The sequence below is a fragment of the Pelobates fuscus genome, chromosome 7 (genome assembly GCF_036172605.1).
Source record: "Pelobates fuscus isolate aPelFus1 chromosome 7, aPelFus1.pri, whole genome shotgun sequence".
NCBI lineage: Eukaryota > Metazoa > Chordata > Amphibia > Anura > Pelobatidae > Pelobates > Pelobates fuscus.
Window position 1 is genome coordinate 125,547,034 of NC_086323.1, and position 20,790 is coordinate 125,567,823.

A 20,790-nucleotide genomic window follows, 5' to 3' on the forward strand; every position below is an offset into this window, starting at 1 on the left:
ATCTGTATGTTCTTGTGTGTATCTATATGCGGTCAATGTGTATCTGCGTGTGTGTGTGTCAGGTAGTGTATTTGTGCGTATCTATATGTAGTCAGGGGGGCCCAAGTAAATGCTTGCCCAGGGTCCAATAAACTCAGTTTTGTAATGAAAAAACAAAAGTCTGAATGGAATGAATATACTCAGCAGACCAAATACAATAAGCTGTCATTTTTCTGGTGACTATAGTGTCCCTTTAAAGTATAAAGCAAGGACTGCCAGCACGTACAAACCCAAATCTGCCTAACTAAACATTCCCGAATACTATACCAACCTGCAGGCCATCTTCGGTCTAAAAGAAATAGCTCAAATGATTAAAGATTAGAATGTCAAGGACAAATAAGTTATTGGTATCTGACATGCCATCATGTTTTTTTTTAAAAACAAACAAACAAACAAACAAACACACGTGTTTAAATAAGCAAGTCCACCCTTTTATCTTGGCCACCTGTGCTCAAGAGAGACTGAGGCTTAAAACTCAATAGACAGGGATATATAAACAGTGCAACAGAACACGCTGAACACTAATCCAATCCGCAGAGATTAGATTTGTCAACATCTTGTAGTTTTTCTGATTACATTTTGCAACTCCCAGATGGCAGAATCTTTCAGTTGAGATTACATAGTTTTATTTTTTTATCTTGTCCATGAAGCTTTTATTTCTATTTTATTCCCTGGCAAAAAAAAAAAAAAAAAGACTGATGTTTTCCAAGGTGCCTTAAATTGACCCACTTCTAAGTCACATTCTCCCTGCTCGGCATGCAATGTGTATTCCACTGCACAGAAAGTTTTAAACAATTGGCAACATCTCAGTTAGACTCCCCTCTGTGTATACCTCAGCCATGCTGATGAGAGATACTTAAAATTCTACTGAAGATAAATCGAAAAAAGCAAGAATAGTCACAGGTTGCCTGCAGGGAGACAGAATAAAAATATCAGTGTTTAGAAATATTTGCCAGTTGCAGGCAGAAATACCAAATTTACTGTATTTCCCTGGACATATATCATGACATGCTGATGGGAGATACACGAAAGGGGATGCCCTGCAGCATATAGACTTCATATACATCAGGAAGGAAACCAGTTAATCAAAGAAGAATTTCCAATGACCTGTTAGCAAACCGATTTTCCACCTGCAGTATATGAATTCTACCAGCTCCAGGGCAACACTTTTCATGTGCTGCCTATCAGCTGGAACAGGAGGTATGAATCCAGAAATCAAGGTGGATCTGACAGCCCTAGTTAAAAGAAACTAATTGGTAAGGCACACAACAAATAGGGAGGTTTATGGTTCTCAGAGTTAAATGTATATGCAGTGTTTATCCAACCATACAGGCACCATGAACACTTTTAATTACTGAAGTGGCCATTGTGTTTTGAGTAATCCTTTATTGCTAGTGTTTCTTTAGGTGCACCAAATGGAGAGACAATAAAGGGTCATTATAAAAGCATGCAATTGTTTTAATTAAAGGGACTCTCCAGGCAGCCGAATTTACTCACCTGGTTCCAGCGCCGGGAGCCTCGTGAAGCCGCGCCCCCTATTTCGTCAAAATGCCGAAATAGGCGGGCGCGAGCAGGGAGCAATCAGACGCTTCCATTTGGAAACGTCATTGCTCCCTTGTGCGCAAGCGCGGCTTTGCCGCACATGCGCACATACTTCAGAGGGCGGCATTCATGCCGCCCTCTGAAGTCCTGAGCGCACTACCGCGCATGCTGAGCTGACTGACAGCTCAGCTCGCGGTCTTTGCCCGCCCCCTCTCCTCTGCTGACAGGCTGGAGAGAGAAGGCGCGCACACAGTGCCTTCTCTCTCCTGCACACGTCAGACGTATTTTAATATGTCTGACGTGTACAGGGCCTTTTTAGGGCCCTGCATGATAGGAAGTCCCTCTGGTGGCCGTCTGAGTGACGGCCACTGGAGGTATTCCTATCAATCAATGTAAACACTATATTTTCTCTGAAAATACAGTGTTTACATTAGATTGCCTGCAGGGAGCTATAGATCTTACCTGAACAACTACATTAAGCTGTAGTTGTTCAGGTGACTATAGTGTCCCTTTAAGCACACACGTATATGTTAATTTTTTTTAAAATAGGCAATCAAGACTGCATCTGCCTCATTCTTGTTTTAAATCTATTCTACAGATATTTTATTTTAAAAACACAATCCCAAACTAAACTTGAAAAAAAAAAGAAGAAGAATAAAACTACTACCGATGTCGACATCGACGAAATGCGTAGAGCATTCATCCGAGCCCTGCAATTTCAGTATAGCAGTCTTCTCGTTCTACTTGTGCACTGGTTGCATTCCATGCTATAGAGCATTGTTTGTGCATTGTGTTTCCTTCCGATTGTGGAATACTATGGTACTCTGCACCCTTGCACTATTACTATCGTTACAGTAACTTGTATGATTGAAGCTGCTGTCCTTAGGGGCTCTTGACCAATTTTTGGTCTTTTATTCATTTTACATACTCTGTAATTTTGCACTATTGTGTGCGACTGTTTGTTTTTTATAATAAAGTGAATCTTTGTATTTCCACTGATTGTTTCTTCCTTTTCCTTTTCGTCTATCTATGGGAATCTCCTGTTTTAGTTATACTTTGTCCTGTTTTGTGGCGCCCTGTTTTCTGATTTTGGTCTCAGAAATTGTGTTCTTTATGTATAGAGGTTGGGAGTAACTTCAGGACAGTGGCTTGCCTGCACTAGATTTGTGACCAATTACCATTTTCTCCATCCACCCATCTACTATATTTTTTTACATTATAGCACAGACTGGAGAATGATTCTGGGTAAGCTGAAGGAACTCAGTAGTGGAAGGGTGCCCAAAAAGTAGTTTTCCAACTGTCATCCAACTACAAACCCCATGATGCTCTGTTCTGCAACAGCTAGGTTTTTTATTTTATTTTATAGCATCCTTGCTGTAGGCACACAGTGACAGAGCTCAAATTTAAAGGAACACTATAATGCAAAGTTGTATTTCTAACTCTACAGTGTCTCTCTGCCCCTGTGCCCCTCCTCCCCATGCCGCAATGAAAGATTTAAAACCCATTAATCACTTACCTGTTTCCCTTAGAAATAGCTCACACAACATCAGCGCGAGGGGGGGGGACCTAATATGCATGTGCAGCGTGTGTCGTGCATGCGTTGGGCCTTCTGCATAGGAAATCATTGAATAAATTAATCTTTCCTATGGACATTTATAAGATGCTGGATGTCCTTATACACAATGTGAGGATGTCCAGTGTAATTTCATGGGGGTTAAACTCTGTGAAACTGAAGAAAGCGCTTATAGTAGCTGTCTGGGAGATGACCATGACCACTTCAATGAGATAAAGTGGTCAAGGTGCCTTCAGTGTCCCTTTAATCTACAAATTTTTCCATCTACAGATTGTAAAAATATTTTATCCTTCATCCACTTACAGAGCATGCAATTTGTCCTCTCATGGCAAATTATTTCAACTTTAATATTTGGTTTAAGTTATACTATATTGTTTAAAATGCTTTATTATTTGCCGTGTTGTGAAAAAGTCTTCAAATATAATATTTCTGGAAATGTATGCATTTGAAAATAAGATGCAAACAGCAGCAGATTGAAAAACAAAGTAAATCATGTTATGCATAATATAATCACTTTAAGGTAGAATTACCAACTTGACCTTCTCAAAGAGGGACAACGTGAAAGCACAAAGGCTTATTTTAAAAATCAAAAATTGTGTGGTGCATAAAACCACAAATAATGCACATCCTCCAAAAAAACCACACCAACAAATCTGAGTGAGCAAATTGCAAAAAAATGAAGAATGGAGTTGACTCCGGTTTGAATATAAACAGGAATTTTGTGTAAATGAAATTGTGAGTTGTGATGAGCTAACAATTAATGTGCAAAGCTTACGCTAAAGCAACTTAAAAAAAATAAAAATCTCCCAACACAGCAGGGAAATTAATTAACGGGACACTTTAACAACGTAGTTTTATTGCTGCAGTGTCTGCAGTCCTGCCCCCCAAAACCCTGTAGTATAATAAAGGGCTTGGAAGCGAGTCTTCAAGCCACACCTCCAAGCCATAAGGGTATGAGAGTCGGAAATCTTACTTCCTGTTTCGCATACTATAACATCTATTGCACATGTGCAGTGCCGTCAAGGTCAGCCATTGCATTCAACCAACCTCCTCTATGTCATCAAAGGGAGACTTATCACTGGAGTATAAGTGAGTAATTTGTTTTATTTATTTATTTTTATACAAGTGGAGGGACCTAAATGACAGGAAGCATCAGGGTTGTAGCGTTAGGAATACAAATATATATTCCTAACGCAACAGTGTTCCTTTAACAAGACTTATTGCTTAGTAAATAAACTCCACAAAGTAATCTTTACAACATTCCAATCAGCCACAAGCTTTGAGACAGAATATTAAGACTGATGCTGAGAACAATGTAATACCTCATGTAAAACTTGCTGAAAATCGGCTTGGCTTTGGGATTCATTTTCATGTGTTGCTCATTAAAATATAAATTTTAGCCAACATAAAAATTCACTTAGCTTTGTTTTCAAAGTTACACAATACCTTCTGGACTTTCTCTTTTCAGTGCATCAGGCCGTGAGGTTTTTGATTGGATCTTGGATCAAGGCTATTATTCAGAGCGAGACACAAGCAATGTTATCCGACAAGTCTTGGAGGCTGTGGCTTATCTGCACTCACTGCGCATTGTGCATAGGAATCTCAAGGTAAGAAGGAAGGGAAAATAATGGTATCACACATCACACTGTGCTACCCTATCCTCAGTAACTGCTGTAAGAAGGGCTTTTTAACCCTCATGCACTGGATAGACCAGAAGGATACCAACCAACAGGGTAAAAAGTGAGAACTAACTGGAATTCAAAGTAAATGTAACAAATTTCAAATTCTTAATTGCAAGAACTTTGCCTATTTTAACCTTAAATATGAAGTTAACTTTAAATTCTCAATAATCCTCAGTTCAGTAACCCTGCTTTTTTTTTTTCTTTGATTTTCTGGAGCGATTCTCAATAAAGCCATGTGGACAACTCTTTAATTGAGAAACTTTATTGCCACATGCAGAGGGGATAATTAAAAATAAAGTCCAGCTTCGTGCCTCTGAAAATAAGGACAAGGGCAGGTCTCACAAGCAATGTTACAGACAAGTCGGGAAAAAAAAAATGTTCAGACAAACCACTTATGCGTCTGCCATGTCTTGGGTTAAAATATCACTGATGGAAAGAGAGATACAAATTGTTCCAGAATCAGAATAATTAGTTTCAGCCATTACCTTCTATTTTCATGCATAAGATCACTCTAGGAGAGAACAAATTTAAAAGAAACTGTCAGCATACATATAGTAACACTGTGTTCTCCTTCCAGACCTCACACTCTCATAAGATGTCTACATATACAGTGATCAGAGACACTTCTAATTCTGACTCATACAGGGAGTACAAGAGGACCAGGCATACATTTTGGGCATTGTAGTATTGAAGGATATAGCAGAACACAATCACTTTTGTTTGCATGCTGCAGTAGCTAACATAGGATTGTGAGACACATCATTATTCAATGTTTAAGAGACACTTCACTATCCAAAGGTTGGCTGAAGGATCCTGTTATATAATAACAGTAGGGGTGAGTTTTTCCCCACTTTTTACATATACGCCATTTAAAAATAAAAAAATAAATATATATCCTTTCAAAACTTGCTGAAAGGATTATAATTTTAAAAATGTTTTTGAAGTCACAGTTGTCCTTTAACAAAGTTATTAAGTACAATATTGGAAGGACAAGTCTCACTACTAATGTATTTTCTCAATTGCTTTTGTTTTCATATTATCTCCCTGCTTACCTCCAGTTGGAAAACTTGCTGTATTTCAATCGAATGAAGAATTCCAAAATAGTCATTAGCGATTTCCATTTGGCCAAAGTGGAGACCAGCCTCATCAAGGAGCCCTGTGGGACCCCAGAGTATTTGGGTAAGAATTTAGCATTTGGGATCTTCTGTCTTCTCAATTAATTTATCCTTTGGATAATGTGGTCATCTAACTTAAATGGGTAAGTAATGATTACATCAAGAACTTAATGGTTTAAATGATGAACAGTGATTTGTTAGATCCAGCCTTGAGACAGTTCCATACACTCTGATAAAGGACATATTGAGTAAGAATAGTGAGAAAATATGACGTGGGCCAACGGGAGCCGACCGCAGGGTGTACAGGCCGTACGCCCGATCAGACCTTTCGGCCAGGAGCGTTCGAGCTGCACGCAGACCGGAACATTACCGTTAAAGCAACAACTTCGGCACTTTTACAGAGCTCCTGACAATCGACGAGAAATCAACACTAATCGCCAATCCCAAAGTGCCATCGATGGGCACAATCACTCCAACAAGCACGCATTAAGGTAGAGCCACATACCGATGCCTTTCCTGTTCCCACACACGGGCAGGAAAACCCGGAGGAGGACCGGGGCCTACCTCGAGGCGCAAGCCGCGAAGGCCGCACAAGGCCTAATTGCAAGAGTGGCAGGAATCTCCTACGACACCAGTCTGCAGTGCGGTCCCACTACACCAGACACCCACAACATGGGGAGGAGGTCCCAGAAACCTACCTCGGCCACCGGCAGAGATACCCAAGACATCGGGGCCTTGCTACAGCGCCCGACGATGCACAAGATGGCGACCTCACCGGACCGCGAGCGGAACCCCCCAGACATGGAGGAACTCCCCGCAGAACAACCAGAGCCCTCTGGGGCGCAACTGGCCGCGGTAACACCAGCGGGCAGAGACATACAGGGCCCGGCCACCAGACAAGACATTGCCGACCTGCTGCAGGAAATGAGGCAACTACATGCCGCGGACTTTAACCTCCTCCAGACCGAAATACAGGCAGTGACGGCGCGCACGCAGGCCTCGCAGGAAAACATACAAGACCTGCGACAAGAGGTACAGGGGCTTGCAGAACAAATCCACCAACTCCAAACCTCCCAGACCGCCCTCAATACAAGAGTGGATGTGTCAGAGGATCACAACAGACGTGTTAACATCAAACTCAGGGGGATCCCCGACACCATAGATTCTACTGAGCTACCCCACTACCTTAGGCGCCTCATAGCCACGATCCTACCACACTCCCAAGCGAAAAAAATGGTACTGGATGGCTTCTTTCGTATCCGAAAGCCTAGAACAGCACCCTCTAAAGCCTCACAAGATGTCATCATACGATGCCGCTCTACAACGGACAAAATCAGGCTTCTTACTGCAGTCCGGGGTAAAACCCCACTCTCCTTCGAATCCTCCAACCTCACCTTTTATCAAGATGTGACAAAGAACACCTTATTATGGCGCAAGTCCTTAAGCCACGTCACTAGCCAACTGCACGCAGCCAACATCGCCTATAGATGGACATTACCAAGATCCCTAACGGTAACTAAAGACGGCACCACAACCAGCCTCACCTCACTACAAAATGCCGAACTATTCCTGCAGAACCTAGGGATTACCACACAACCTAGGCAACAGGCAACTTTTACCGCGACACATTCCTGGGACCCGAGTAGAACAGCACCTTTCGTCCCCAGGGGCGCGGAGAGGACGGGTGCCCCGACATGAACTGTCTATCGAGCTAAGCCTCTACCGCCTTCTCCTGTTCCACGTGCTCTACCGTTATGATCACTGTGATTTCTATAATTTTGTTAAAATGTTTTATAATTTTAATGCTCTAGTTTAATTGTTATTGAAAATACACCAAGGGCTCTAAATCTACACAACTAGACATAGGGCTGCTAGGCACAAGGACCCCACATAGGGGCACCCCTGGGCCCTAGCGCAGGCTCTCACTACACGGGGAACTACGACAGACACGCACAAGACCACGCTCTCTCGCCCCCCCCCCCCCCCCCGGGATAGGGGGCACCAACATAAGAGCCCGAACCTAGGCAGGACACCCGCACTAAAATGTAAACCACTACTGGCTAGATCATTACTGTGCATCCAGAGGGAAAGGGTCCTACTGACCTCACACCGACTTCCTACTCCACTCCCTTATGGCTTAAGACAACCCAACTAGGAAAGGGCAAGTCCCTCACCAAACATAAGGGACGATAGCCAAGAATCGTACGACAGACATGTCCACACCAAACGACCGGCAGCTACGAGACTACCTTCAGCCTACACTCAGAAAAGCGTGTTCATTACATTCTAGCCAACGATGTACTATCACACTTACATACCAGCCACGTAACTTAACTTGCCTAAAGACGCAATTGATTTTCAACTAATACAGTACACCATACATGTCCTGTCCGCAAAATTACGCCTAACTGATAAATCATATTGTTCCTCACTAGTTGCCTGCTATCAAAGTTAATGTATATATCGTTTATATTATATGCACCCAACGAGACTTTTCTTACCAAAAAAGTGCCGATATTGCATGCCACAAAATGTTTATACTATGTACATTTCTTCGCTAGCATCTGCTATTGTGGCAGCACAAGCGTGTTTGTTCAACTATGCACTGCAAAAATAATAAATATTAAAAAAAAAAAATGCAACAACTTCTACACTTGTCGAAAAAGCAAAGATATTTCTGTGATAAAGTATACAAATCTGTATTTTTGAATAAGAACACATTTCAAATGATCATTTTGTAACAATAACAACTACATACCAATGTAATATTATTGATGCCACATAATATTAATAGGGCTACAGGTGCAGCCCCCTGGTTAAACATCTAACTGTTTTGGAAAAGATTAACCAAGACTTTTGTTCATCTACTGCCAATGTGGATGATCCTGTTATGCACAAGCAATATAAATGATCAACTAATCATCTCACGTTTAAAGCAGTTAATAGATTGAGTCTGACAGCTCACTAAAATTGATATTGCTAATGCAGAAGTGAAAATGTCACATTACCAAGTCTGGTGAGTGGGAGCAAAGCCACAAACGCCTAAATGACCTGAGGTTTCTCTTAAACGACTCAAAACGTTTTGACACCATAAACACTACATCAGAATGCAGTAGTTGTGGTGCTTGGACTCCACCTTTAACACCTTAAGGACCAAACTTCCGGAATAAAAGGGAATCATGACATGTCACAAATGTCATGTGTCCTTAAGGGGTTAAAAGAACATTTGATGCACTACAAGCACAAGAGCCTGCTTCTGCCACATTAGTTATTATGGTACTAGGAATCTACTGATTCTATCTGAAAATTTACCTTGGTCCAAGGTCTGCTACATCAAGTCTTCTCGAGTAGGAGAAGCCAGATATCTCAGTAGAGTAAAGCACAGCCATTAAAGGACTGCACTCATTAACTGAAAGTGATTCTTTAAGTTCTACTTTTTCTTTAAAGGTTCTAATGCTTGTGTTTTTATTTCAGCTCCTGAGGTGGTTGCACGGCAGAGATATGGACGACCAGTAGACTGCTGGGCAATTGGAGTCATTATGTACATACTGTAAGTAAATCACAATGTGCATTATTTTTCAATTTAAATGTATCCTATACTACCAGGAAAACAAAGCTGTTTCCTATGGAGTTCCCACCCTCCTCTCTCAAGCCCCACTCCTCCTGTGAAGCTGAAGGGGTTTCCACTTACCTGAATTCAGCGCCGATATCCCTTGGTGATGGGACAGGCTCCTCCCCCGCCAACATCAGCCGGCGGAGGAGACCTAATGCGCAGCAATGGCCGCGCGCACATTTGACCTCCCCTTAGAAAAGCATTATTCAATGCTTTCCTATGGGGAAAATCTAAAGTCTGTGAGGACGTCCAGCATCAGATAACGGACCAAGAGTCCAAGTGGATTCCGGAAGCGTCCCCCAGTGGCTGTTTGGTAGACAGCCACTGGGGGCAGACTTAGAGCTGCAATTAGATAAATTTAGAGATTATTGCTGTTTATGTTAAAAAATAATATATTTTGATGTACATTTTTTTTATCACATACAATCACAGCATCTTGAGACTGAAGGTTGTTCCAATGCACAACACCTGAGTAAAGTCTAGAGGGCTAGAGGGCTAGAGGCTAGAGGGCTAGAGGGCTTCCTGAAAAGGTGTGTGTGGTTTTAGTCCACAGCAAGTAGGGTAATTTGAATTTTAACAGTGCAGGAAACTCAACACATAGCAATCAGTCAACATATGGCACTCTTTGATAGGAATACACAATTTAGCAAACATTTGCAGTGACACCAGTAACCAGGAGAGCAGTTATGCCAACAAGGCTACCTAAAAGCTCAGCAACAACATAAGGGCTCCGAGACACACCAACAGCACCAATGTAATTGGGATCTGCCCCCTAGTCTTCTTCAACATTCCAAAACTTCCACAACTCTAGTGTCCGTTCCTGTGTGGCCAGTAGTGAGATGAGAGACAGGGGTGGCTTGCCTCACAATCTAGTTGTGTATGAAGATAAGTGTGTTAATCACAGTGACAAATAAAAATATGTGCTGAAATGAGAACCAGTCAATTTCCTCTGGCAGGCTTTCTGGAAACCCTCCATTTTACGATGAGATGGAGGAGGAAGATTATGAGAGCCATGACAAGAATTTATTTCGGAAGATCCTGCATGGAGATTATGAGTTTGACTCGCCGTATTGGGATGATATTTCGCCTGCAGGTAACATAAGACTGATATTCAAACAGTGAAAGATAAGGGTCTGAGACAATGTGCATTAGTGATAATTTCACACGTGGTATGCTACGTGCAGAAGGAATGGCTGCATGCTTAAAGGACACTATAGTCACCAGTACAACTACAGCGTTTTGAATTTACTCTGGTGAGTATTATAATTCCCTTTGGGCTTTTTGCTGTAAACACTGTCTTTTCAGAGAAAATGCAGTGTTTACATTACAGTCTATGGCTACCTCCACTGGCCACTCCTCAGATGGCTACTAGAGGTGTTTCCTGGGGCCGTGCCGCACTGCTAGTCAGTGTCTCCACTCTCTGCATGGAGACACTGAACTTTTCTCATAGAGATGCATTGATTCACATCTCTATGAGGAGATGTTGATTGGTCAGGGCTGTGTTTTGTTTGTGCTGGCTCTGCTCCTGATCTGCCTCCTTGATGACAGTGTCATCCAATCCTATGGGAAAGCATTGTGATTTTCTCAGAGAATCCCTTCTGATGATATCAACTAAGCAGGCAGATCAGGGGCAGGGGCAGCAGCTGCAGACACATGAATACACATAAGAATTTACTATATTTAGGGGGGCATGGGGGACTAGATGGTGGTTTTACCACTATAGGGTCAGTAATACATGACTGTGTTCATGACCCTATAGTGTTAATTTTAAATATAATTGTATGGTTTTTAAACAGCATACCTAATCTCCTAAATAAATAAATGGCAGTTTACATTACATAGTTACATACATAGTTACATAGTTACATAGCTGAAAAGAGACTTGCGTCCATCAAGTTCAGCCTAACTCACATGTTTTTTGCTGTTGATCCAAAAGAAGGCAAAAAAAAAAACCCCAGTTTGAAGCACTTCCAATTTTGCAACAAGCTAGGAAAAAAATTCCTTCTTGACCCCAGAATGGCAGTCAGATTTATCCTTGGATCAAGCAGTTATTACCCTACATTGAAAGATTATATCCTTGAATATTCTGTTTTTGCAAGTATGCATCTAGTAGCTGTTTGAACATCTGTATGGACTCTGATAAAACCACTTCTTCAGGCTGAGAATTCCACATCCTGATTGTTCTTACAGTAAAAAAACATTGCCACAGGGAAAATATCCCAAACATTGGGTTTCACTTTTGAAATTTGAGACACTAAGAGGATGCAACAAACACAGCTGACACACCTTTTTTGCAATACATTCCTAACCTCACCTGTACCCTATCCAAACTAGTCCGTAACAGTCTAAGTTCTGTGATTTAAAGCTGCAATGGGTTAAATGTATATTTTTCTAAGGAACTGCAGTCACCTACACATTTTTCTCTTTTGCTTGTATGTTTACGACTCTGTTTACGTACACTTTGTATAATGTATTATCTCATAAATTAGCGTATTATTACTGTTTTTTAAAATACCCTTGCTAAGTTTGATGTACAAAATATTAAATAAAAATAACCTCCAAAAAAGGTATTGTAAAGCTATACATGTCCTATTCGTGGTTCCTGCCTGTGTTTCCCTAGGCATAATTCATATTTTTCACTTCATTCTGCAGCCAAAGACCTGGTTACTCGTCTGATGGAAGTGGAACAAGACCAGAGGGTCACTGCCGCAGATGCCATCAGCCATGAATGGTGATCTAAAGTGTCAAATCTTGCAAATTGTTATCTGTGTTTTCACTTTTTTAATAGGGGTGTTAGTCATGGCCTTGGATTAGAATACTTATATAAGCTTTTCAAATTTTTAATGTTTTTAAAAACGACGTAATATTTTGAAATATTCATGAAATATTCACTAATACTTTGAAAAAATCACTTTAAAACTTTACGTAAAAATATTACATAATTTAAAAAGCTTACCCAACATATTAAGTCCAAGTTGAAGTAAGAAAGAAAAATAGGAAGCAGGATAATACAGAAATGGTATATGGACAAATAAGAGTAGCCAGAGCAACTGTAGCTATGGAAACAACTACAACTCCTGGATACCTATATGGAGTTAAGTTGACCATGAAGAACTTGGGAGCTCTAGATTAAGAAATGCTGGAGAGCCATGTTGGTTTTTCAGCTCAAAATACAAAAACTCAAACAATACAACATGTTATCAGCTTTTACAACACTTTGCATTAGTGATTAGTCTGTTGTGTGACCTACAAGAATCTAACTCCTACCTGTAAGGGTAAGGTGTGTGATATAGATCATACATAACGTTCAAAGTGTAACTTTCAAAAGTAACTCATAAAGAATAACTTGTGTAGTTCCTGATATGTTCTGGATACCTACCAGTCATTCAGGATAGAACTTGATAATTGTGTTAACATTTGGATTGTCAAGCAGTCAGCATTCTGTGAATGGAATAATGAGTGGGCTACTAATGTGTGTTCTAATCGATGTGCTCCAGGATTTCAGGAAATGCTGCGTCTGATAAGAATATTAAAGATGGAGTTTGTGCTCAGATCGAGAAGAACTTTGCCAAAGCCAAATGGAAGGTGAGGAGTCTTAGTATACATTACATCACCTAATATTAAATCAAATTTCACTTCTGTTACCGGCAAATGCCATTCCATTCTGAGCTTCATATAATTTTAAAAACTCATGCATGTCCCATCTTACACTGTACTCAATCACAAGTGGTTGTATGTCCTATTGCTGGCACTGTATATAACTGACTGGTTATACCGAACAGGGCTAAATAGTTGCATTGTATATTGGTAATTGGCTTCATAATATTCTTAGACCAGGTGCTCTACAGTAGTTTTTGAAAATGTAATTTATCCAGAAATGTAACAATGCATGCAGTTGTGATTGCAAATTATGATTATTAATCAAGCTAAAATGCATTAGATTAACTGCATTCAAACAATTCTAAAATGTTCCTCCAATTGGAATTGAAAAAAGGAGAGATAACATAATAGAGATTTTAACTAGTGATAGATAATGAAGAAAAATACTTCTGCACTTGGGTAAATTTAAAAAGTGCCCTTGACAGGGTTAATGTACATGATGTGACACTTCCTATCTCCCAATGACACTTCAAAGATTTTTAATCTAGAACACTGGCTTGACCCCAGCTAAAGACACAGGCAATTGTAAATGTTAAAAATTAAAACAGTGAACATAACGCCAGATAATCAACAAGAATAACCATCAAAAAGCTAATAAATACAGTCAGGTCCATAAATATTGGGACATCGACACAATTCTAATCTTTTTGGCTCTATACACAACCACAATGGATTTAAAATGAAATTAACAAGATGTGCTTTAACTGCAGACTTTCAGCTTTAATTTGAGGGTATTTACATCCAAATCAGGTGAACGGTGTAGGAATTACAACAGTTTGTATATGTGCCTCCCACTTTTTAAGGGACCAAAAGTAATGGGACAGATTAACAGTCATGAATCAAACTTTCACTTTTTAATACATGGTTGCAAATCCTTTGCAGTCAATAATAGCCTGAAGTCTGGAACGCATAGACATCACCAGACGCTGGGTTTCATCCCTGGTGATGCTCTGCCAGCCCTCTACTGCAACTGTCTTCAGTTCCTGCTTGTTCTTGGGGCATTTTCCATTCAGTTTTGTCTTCATCAAGTGAAATGCATGCTCAATCGGATTCAGGTCAGGTGATTGACTTGGCCATTGCAAAACATTCCAGTTCTTTCCCTTAAAAAACTATTTGGTTGCTTTTGCAGTATACTTCGGGTCATTGTCCATCTGCACTGTGAAGCGCCGTCCAATGAGTTCTGAAGCATTTGGCTGAATATGAGCAGATAATATTGCCCAAAACACTTCAGAATTCATCCTGCTGCTTTTGTCAGCAGTCACATCATCATAAATACAAGAGAACCAGTTCCATTGGCAGCCATACATGCCCACGCCATGACACTACCACCACCATGCTTCACTGATGAGGTGGTATGCTTTGGATCATGAGCAGTTCCTTTCCTTCTCCATACTCTTCTCTTCCCATCACTCTGGTACAAGTTGATCTTGGTCTCATCTGTCCATAGGATGTTGTTCTAGAACTGTGAAGGCTTTTTTAGATGTTGTTTGGAAAACTATAATCTGGCCTTCCTGTTTTTGAGTCTCACCAATGGTTTACATCTTGTGGTGAACCCTCTGTATTCACTCTGGTGAAGTCTTCTCTAGATTGTTGACTTTGAGACACATACACCTACCTCCTGGAGAGTGTTCTTGATCTGGCCAACTGTTGTGAAGGGTTTTCTTCACCAGGGAAATAATTCTTCGGTCATCCACCACAGTTGTTTTCCGTGGTCTTCAGGGTCTTTTTGTGTTGCTGAGCTCACTGGTGCGTTCTTTATTTTTAAGGATGTTCCAAACAGTTGATTTGGCCACACCTAATGTTTTTGCTATTTCTCTGATGGGTTTGTTTTGTTTTTTCAGCCTAATGATGGCTTGCTTCACTGATAGTGACAGCTCTTTGGATCTCATATTGAGAGTTGACAGCAACAGATTCCAAATGCAAATAGCACACTTGAAAGAACTCTGGGCCTTTTATCTGCTCCTTGTAAATGGGATAATAAGGGAATAACACATACTTGGCCATGGAACAGCTGAGCAGCCAATCGTCCCATTACTTTTGGTCCCTTCAAAAGTGGGAGGCAGATATACAAACTGTTGTAATTCCTACACCGTTCACCTGATTTGGATGTAAATACCCTCAAATTAAAGCTGAAAGTCTGCAGTTAAAGCACATCTTGTTAATTTTAAATCCATTGTGGTGGTGTATAGAGCCAAAAAGATTAGAATTGTGTCGATGTCCCAATATTTATGGACCTGACTGTATGTTTTAAACTACGCTTACAATATGTCTTTCACAGTTGTCTCACTATATCATGTATGGAGACTTTGTGGAGGTGAACCTCCAGACTTCACAGGATTCTATATGTGTGGGATTCAGTTACAAGAGTTGTGTTACTGAAATTTTTCCTCAACTGAAAGCACAGAGTATTCATTGCAAGTTCAACACAGGCTTCCATAAAGGTTCCATCACAGGTGGTCCATGTTCAAGTATAACTTGGTATAACAGGTATTGGTATAACAGGAACAAGGGTTCCCCACTACCTTAGAATTATAATTCTATATATAATCTGTCACGATCTTCTTTCTATGATCTCAACTAAAACTAGGCCTTTGGGATTATATTATTTAGGTTGTTATAATATTTTATGACCAGAGTTTCTCCTCAACTATGCATTCATAAATTAACCATCTAACACGCAAAATCAAATGGGAAAAAAATACAAGGTTAATTACTGAAAATTCGCTTTTTTTTTGGTTGCAATTTTGGACTAAAATTTGAAATTGACTTCACAACAATTCCCACTTTGAATAACCCTGACAGAGTTTAATTATTATTATTTTATTACTTATATAGCACCATCAGATTTTGTAGCGCTGTACAATGGGTGGACTAACAGACATTAATTGTAACCAGACAACTGGACGTACAGGAACAGAGGGATGGAGGGCCCTGCTCAATGAGCTTACATGCTAGAGGAAGTGGGGTATAGGGACACAAAGGGTAAAAGTATTTAATCACAGTTTATGGTCAGTCACCAAAACTTAAACCAGTGAAAAATGTTGTTGGTTTTTCTTCAGCCAATTTTCCTGATTACAGGCTAAGACAATTTCATTGTACCATCTGTGTTAAACAAGGGTATTGAAATCCTTCCCATTTCCATGATATGCTGCTACAGCCTAACCTGTTTATTGCTAATGGAAGATGGCTTGTCTCCTAATGTGGTCTGGATGGATGTATTTGTGATTCACTTTATATCCATCTGTTTAAGATATGTGCAGCCATCGAGTTAGGCGGATGACCAGCTGCTGTTATTTGAACCAGTAACATACATTCAATGTAATGGGGAATAATCCTTAATCTGCTGTGACATTGCAATGTGATTGTATTTATGCATTTCTATTTACTGCTGTTAAATTTAACATGGTGCAGACTTCGATTATCTAAATATGTATGTGAAGCTTCTTTAAGCTTCGATTTGTGAGAATAGAAAACAGAAAAAATGGATAATTTTGAAACAAGGTCAAGAAACCGTTATTCACATTAAGACGGTGTTTGTATGAAATCTATGATCCTTTATAATTGTCTAAAGATAGATTCCAGGTTCAGTTAGGAGACCCCCTCTCCCAACCCCAAAAAGAGAGTGGGGTGATCAAGGCGGGTGTCCCTCCCGAAACCCTGAGATCAAAGAAGCCACCAGGTTGTACAGATTACAGGGGGTAACCCTAGGAGAAAATTATTAAACAGAAGAAAAAAAGGTTCTAATTCACCAGCACAGATACCCGAATCGGTAGTGTGCCAGGAAAAAGATGTACAACCCTTAAAACTCGTTCTTATGATTAAAAAGTCGTAGTTTATTGAATAAAGCTAAAAACCTTAGTCTCCAGTCCACTAGGAACTAATTGTCGTAGGTCAAAATTAAATATTCTATGCCAAAGACTCAAGGCAACCATCAGGGATAATAGGCAGCTTACTATAGACAAAAGTTCTAGCAGGAACTAATCATAGGTATCCAGCAGGCATTAATACACTCCTGTCAGTGCTACACGGCTTAAATTCATCCGTAAATTCTCTAAATCAATTGACCAGTTGAGTGCTGCCTGAATACTGTCCCTATTACCTCAGCATAGCATAGAGCTCATGCCTACTAACAAGAAGTTCTAGCAGGAACTGATCATAGGTATCCAGCAGGCATTAATATACTCTTGTCTGTGCTACACAGTTTCTCTGAATCAATTAGCCAGCTAAGTGCTGCCTAAATACTGTCCCTATTACATCAGCATAGCATAGAGCTCATGCCTACTATCACAATAGTCCTATGGAGAGACTAAAAAAACACAAAAAAAGGTTAAGTAAAGTGCTAACCCCCACACCCCAAGTGCATAGTTAAAATAAACAAGGATCAAAGCCCAACGCGCGTTTCAGCGTATCTAGACGCCGTCGTCAGGGGAAAGTGTGAAATCTACCAGTCTCTCTCACTTCCTTAAAAAGCCGAATTCTTAATTGGTCATCGTTACCAGCTGGTTAATTGGTCATCGTTACCAGCTGGTCCCCATCGTAAAGACTCACAATCCGTTGGTCCGGACGAGACTCCTCCTACCAACCTAAGCCAATGAGTCCATCTCAACACAGCTTGCCTCCACGTATCCCACGTGACGATTACGTAATCGTGGGTAATGAGGAGGCGATTGCGACGTCAGGATACCCCACGTGACTGTGACGTCGAGCGTTACGTCACGTGGGCGGGGAAGGACGCCATCTCCATAGTTACATCCCCTCACTAGCGAACCATATGACTGAAGAAACGTCACTAGGTGGGCGGGGTTATCAAAAAGCCCCGAAAACACGCTATAGCAAGGGGATAAGTTTTATAAAGGAGATCAAATCCTAAACCAGGGTTGTCTATTCATTGCCCAGATATTATAACAGTAACACAATGTAGAGTTATGAAGGACACATATACATGAGGCCCACTAAAGAAATAAAGAATATTAAAAATAATAATAAACTTGTAATTTAATAGTGAATGGGCACTCCCTAATGCAGGATGTGTCCCAACCCCATTATCTAACCATAGGAGGTCAGTGTAGAGTCCTGTTATATATTAGATATCAAGGGCAAACATAGATCCCTCCCGATAATCAGGTGACTAAGGATAATCAATATAACATCACTGAAGTGTATATAAGGAGATACACATGGTAGATTGGATCCCTAAATGAACACAAAACAAACCAAAAAGTGAATTATAGCTTCAAAAATAAATTATGAATAAAAATTACAATCATAATGAACAAAACCCCTTATAACGTTACTGGACAGAGTGTGTTCATTAGATGAAAGGGGTATATGAAAACCCCTCATTTAGACCTTGTGGTGACAGGGTTTGGAGTTTAAAAATCCAAAATGCCTCCCTCTGACGGAGTTTAGTATCCCACCCTCCCTTTCGTTGAGGCTGAGGGATATGTTCTAATCCCAGGAAGCGTATTCCTGCTGAGGAGTGATTATGGCAGAGATGTAGATGTCTTGATATAGGGGTTTCAAGACGTCTCCTTACTGAGTTTACATGTTCCCTAATTCTTAGCTTAAAGGGGCGAAAAGTTTTCCCCACATACATAAGACCGCATGAGCAGGTTAGTAAATAAATAACCCCTGTGGTTCGACAGTTGATGAAAGAGCGCAAATCAAAGGTCTCTGAGTTTGAACTGTTATTACACATTTTAGAGTTCTTATTAATATAGGGACATGCACTGCAGTGACCACATCGGTATGTGCCAGTGGGCAGATAGTTCTTAAGAGATCCTGAGGTTGAAAGTGAGGATAGGTGGCTGGGGACAAGTAAGTCCCTTAGGTTCCTACCTCTAAGTGCCGTAACAGAGGGGTATGTTGTTAGTACATCTTTAAGATGTTTGTCTGAGGATATGATGGGCCAATATTTCTTAAAAATTCCCATCATTTGGGCCCAACCGGCAACGAATGTTCCAATGCATCTTATCAAATGTCCCTCCTGTTTGGTTGAATTATCATCAATAAGAGTTTGTCGTTCGGTTGAGAGAGCCCTCACATACGCTCTCTTAAGCACCCTATTGGGATAGCCTTTTCCCCTAAAGGATAATCTCAAGGTCCGTGCTTTAGATTTAAAGTCATCAAGAGATGAACAATTTCGTCGTAACCTGAGATATTGTCCAATGGGGATACCAGCTTTCAGTGGGGTAGGATGGTAGCTGGACCAATCCAAAAGGCTGTTTGTCGCTGTTTTTTTCTTGAAAAGGGTAGTGTTTATTTTATTTGCTTCCCCTATTTCAAGAGAGACATCCAGAAAGCATAGTTTAGAGCCCCCCATCTCACTGGTAAAGCGCAGGTTATAGCTATTGTCATTAAGAGTAGCCACAAAATCAGTAAAGTGCTCAGAGGTCCCCCGCCAAACGACAAAAATGTCGTCAATGTACCTCTTCCAGTACAGGACGTGGTCCATATACTGTTTGAGGTTGGGGTCTTCTCTGATTGTTCGCTCCCACCAGCCCAGATGTAAATTTGCATAAGAAGGTGCACAAGGTGTGCCCATAGCCGTTCCCCTTGTCTGTTGATAAAGTTTCCCATTAAAGAGAAATATATTGTGTGTTAATACAAATTTCAACAGATTGGATATGAATTCAATGTACATCTCAGGTAATTTCGGATTGAGTGAGAGAAACAGTCTGCAGTGTTCAATTCCAAGTTCATGGGGAATTGAACTGTACAGAGCCTCGACGTCAAGGCTACATAGTTTAGCATGAGGGGGAATCTCGGTCTGGGTTAAGAACCCCAGTAGTTGTTTGGTATCCCGAAGGTGTGAGGGTAAACCTTGTACCATCGGGGATAAGATCTTGTCAAGAAATACACTCACATTCTGGGTAAGATTACCGCAACCAGATACAATTGGTCTACCTGTCAAATCTGTCATGGACTTATTGTTGCGGTCACCAGCCCGCCGAGCCTCACGGTCGTGCCCGACCGGCACGACCGCTCCGACTACACGAGCTTACCTGCTCGTCGGCGAGCCGGGAACCGCGCACGTAGTTCTTCCGGGCATCGCGCCCAGATCCAAGATGGCGCCGACCGCGTGGTCGCGTCTATTGCTAGCCCCGCCCCCGAGAATTATACCAACGTGTGCGTGACGTCACGACGTCAACGCACACGCACGTTTTGGGGTCAGAGGTCGCCCTCTGACCAATCATAGCCTAGAGAGGGGTATTTAAACCCCTAGCTTTCCCCATTACTTTGCCATGTCGTGGTTTCAGTTTCCTGGTTTCCTGAGAGTGCTGATTCTGTGTTTCTGATTTCCTGGTATCCTGATCCTTGGCGTTTCCCTGGTTATTCTGATCTCTGGTTTCCCTGACTTGGCTTGTTTTATCGGTATTGAGTATTTTCTGGCTTCCTTGACCTCGGCTTTCCCTTTGACCATTCTCTGTCTCTAGCGTATTAGTCCGGCCATTCTAAGGTCCGGTTTACGCTCTATCCTATTATTTTCCTTTTCTTACTTATGTATATGTTTACATAAGTTCTGCGTGCTGGACCACATTACTAGTTGTGACATTACGACATGGC

The 20,790-nt window shown here is 40.9% G+C and overlaps 1 protein-coding gene across 1 annotated transcript in view; it reads left to right on the plus strand.

Annotated features, from left to right (window-relative positions):
* CAMKV (CaM kinase like vesicle associated) overlaps window positions 1-20,790 on the plus strand; it is a 154,802-nt gene that overhangs the window by 116,422 nt on the left and 17,590 nt on the right. The window contains exons 5-10 of the mRNA XM_063426600.1: window positions 4,623-4,761; window positions 5,895-6,015; window positions 9,426-9,501; window positions 10,521-10,657; window positions 12,217-12,295; window positions 13,062-13,149. Coding sequence (XP_063282670.1) covers window positions 4,623-4,761; window positions 5,895-6,015; window positions 9,426-9,501; window positions 10,521-10,657; window positions 12,217-12,295; window positions 13,062-13,149 — 640 coding nt within the window. The remainder of the gene's footprint in view (window positions 1-4,622; window positions 4,762-5,894; window positions 6,016-9,425; window positions 9,502-10,520; window positions 10,658-12,216; window positions 12,296-13,061; window positions 13,150-20,790) is intronic.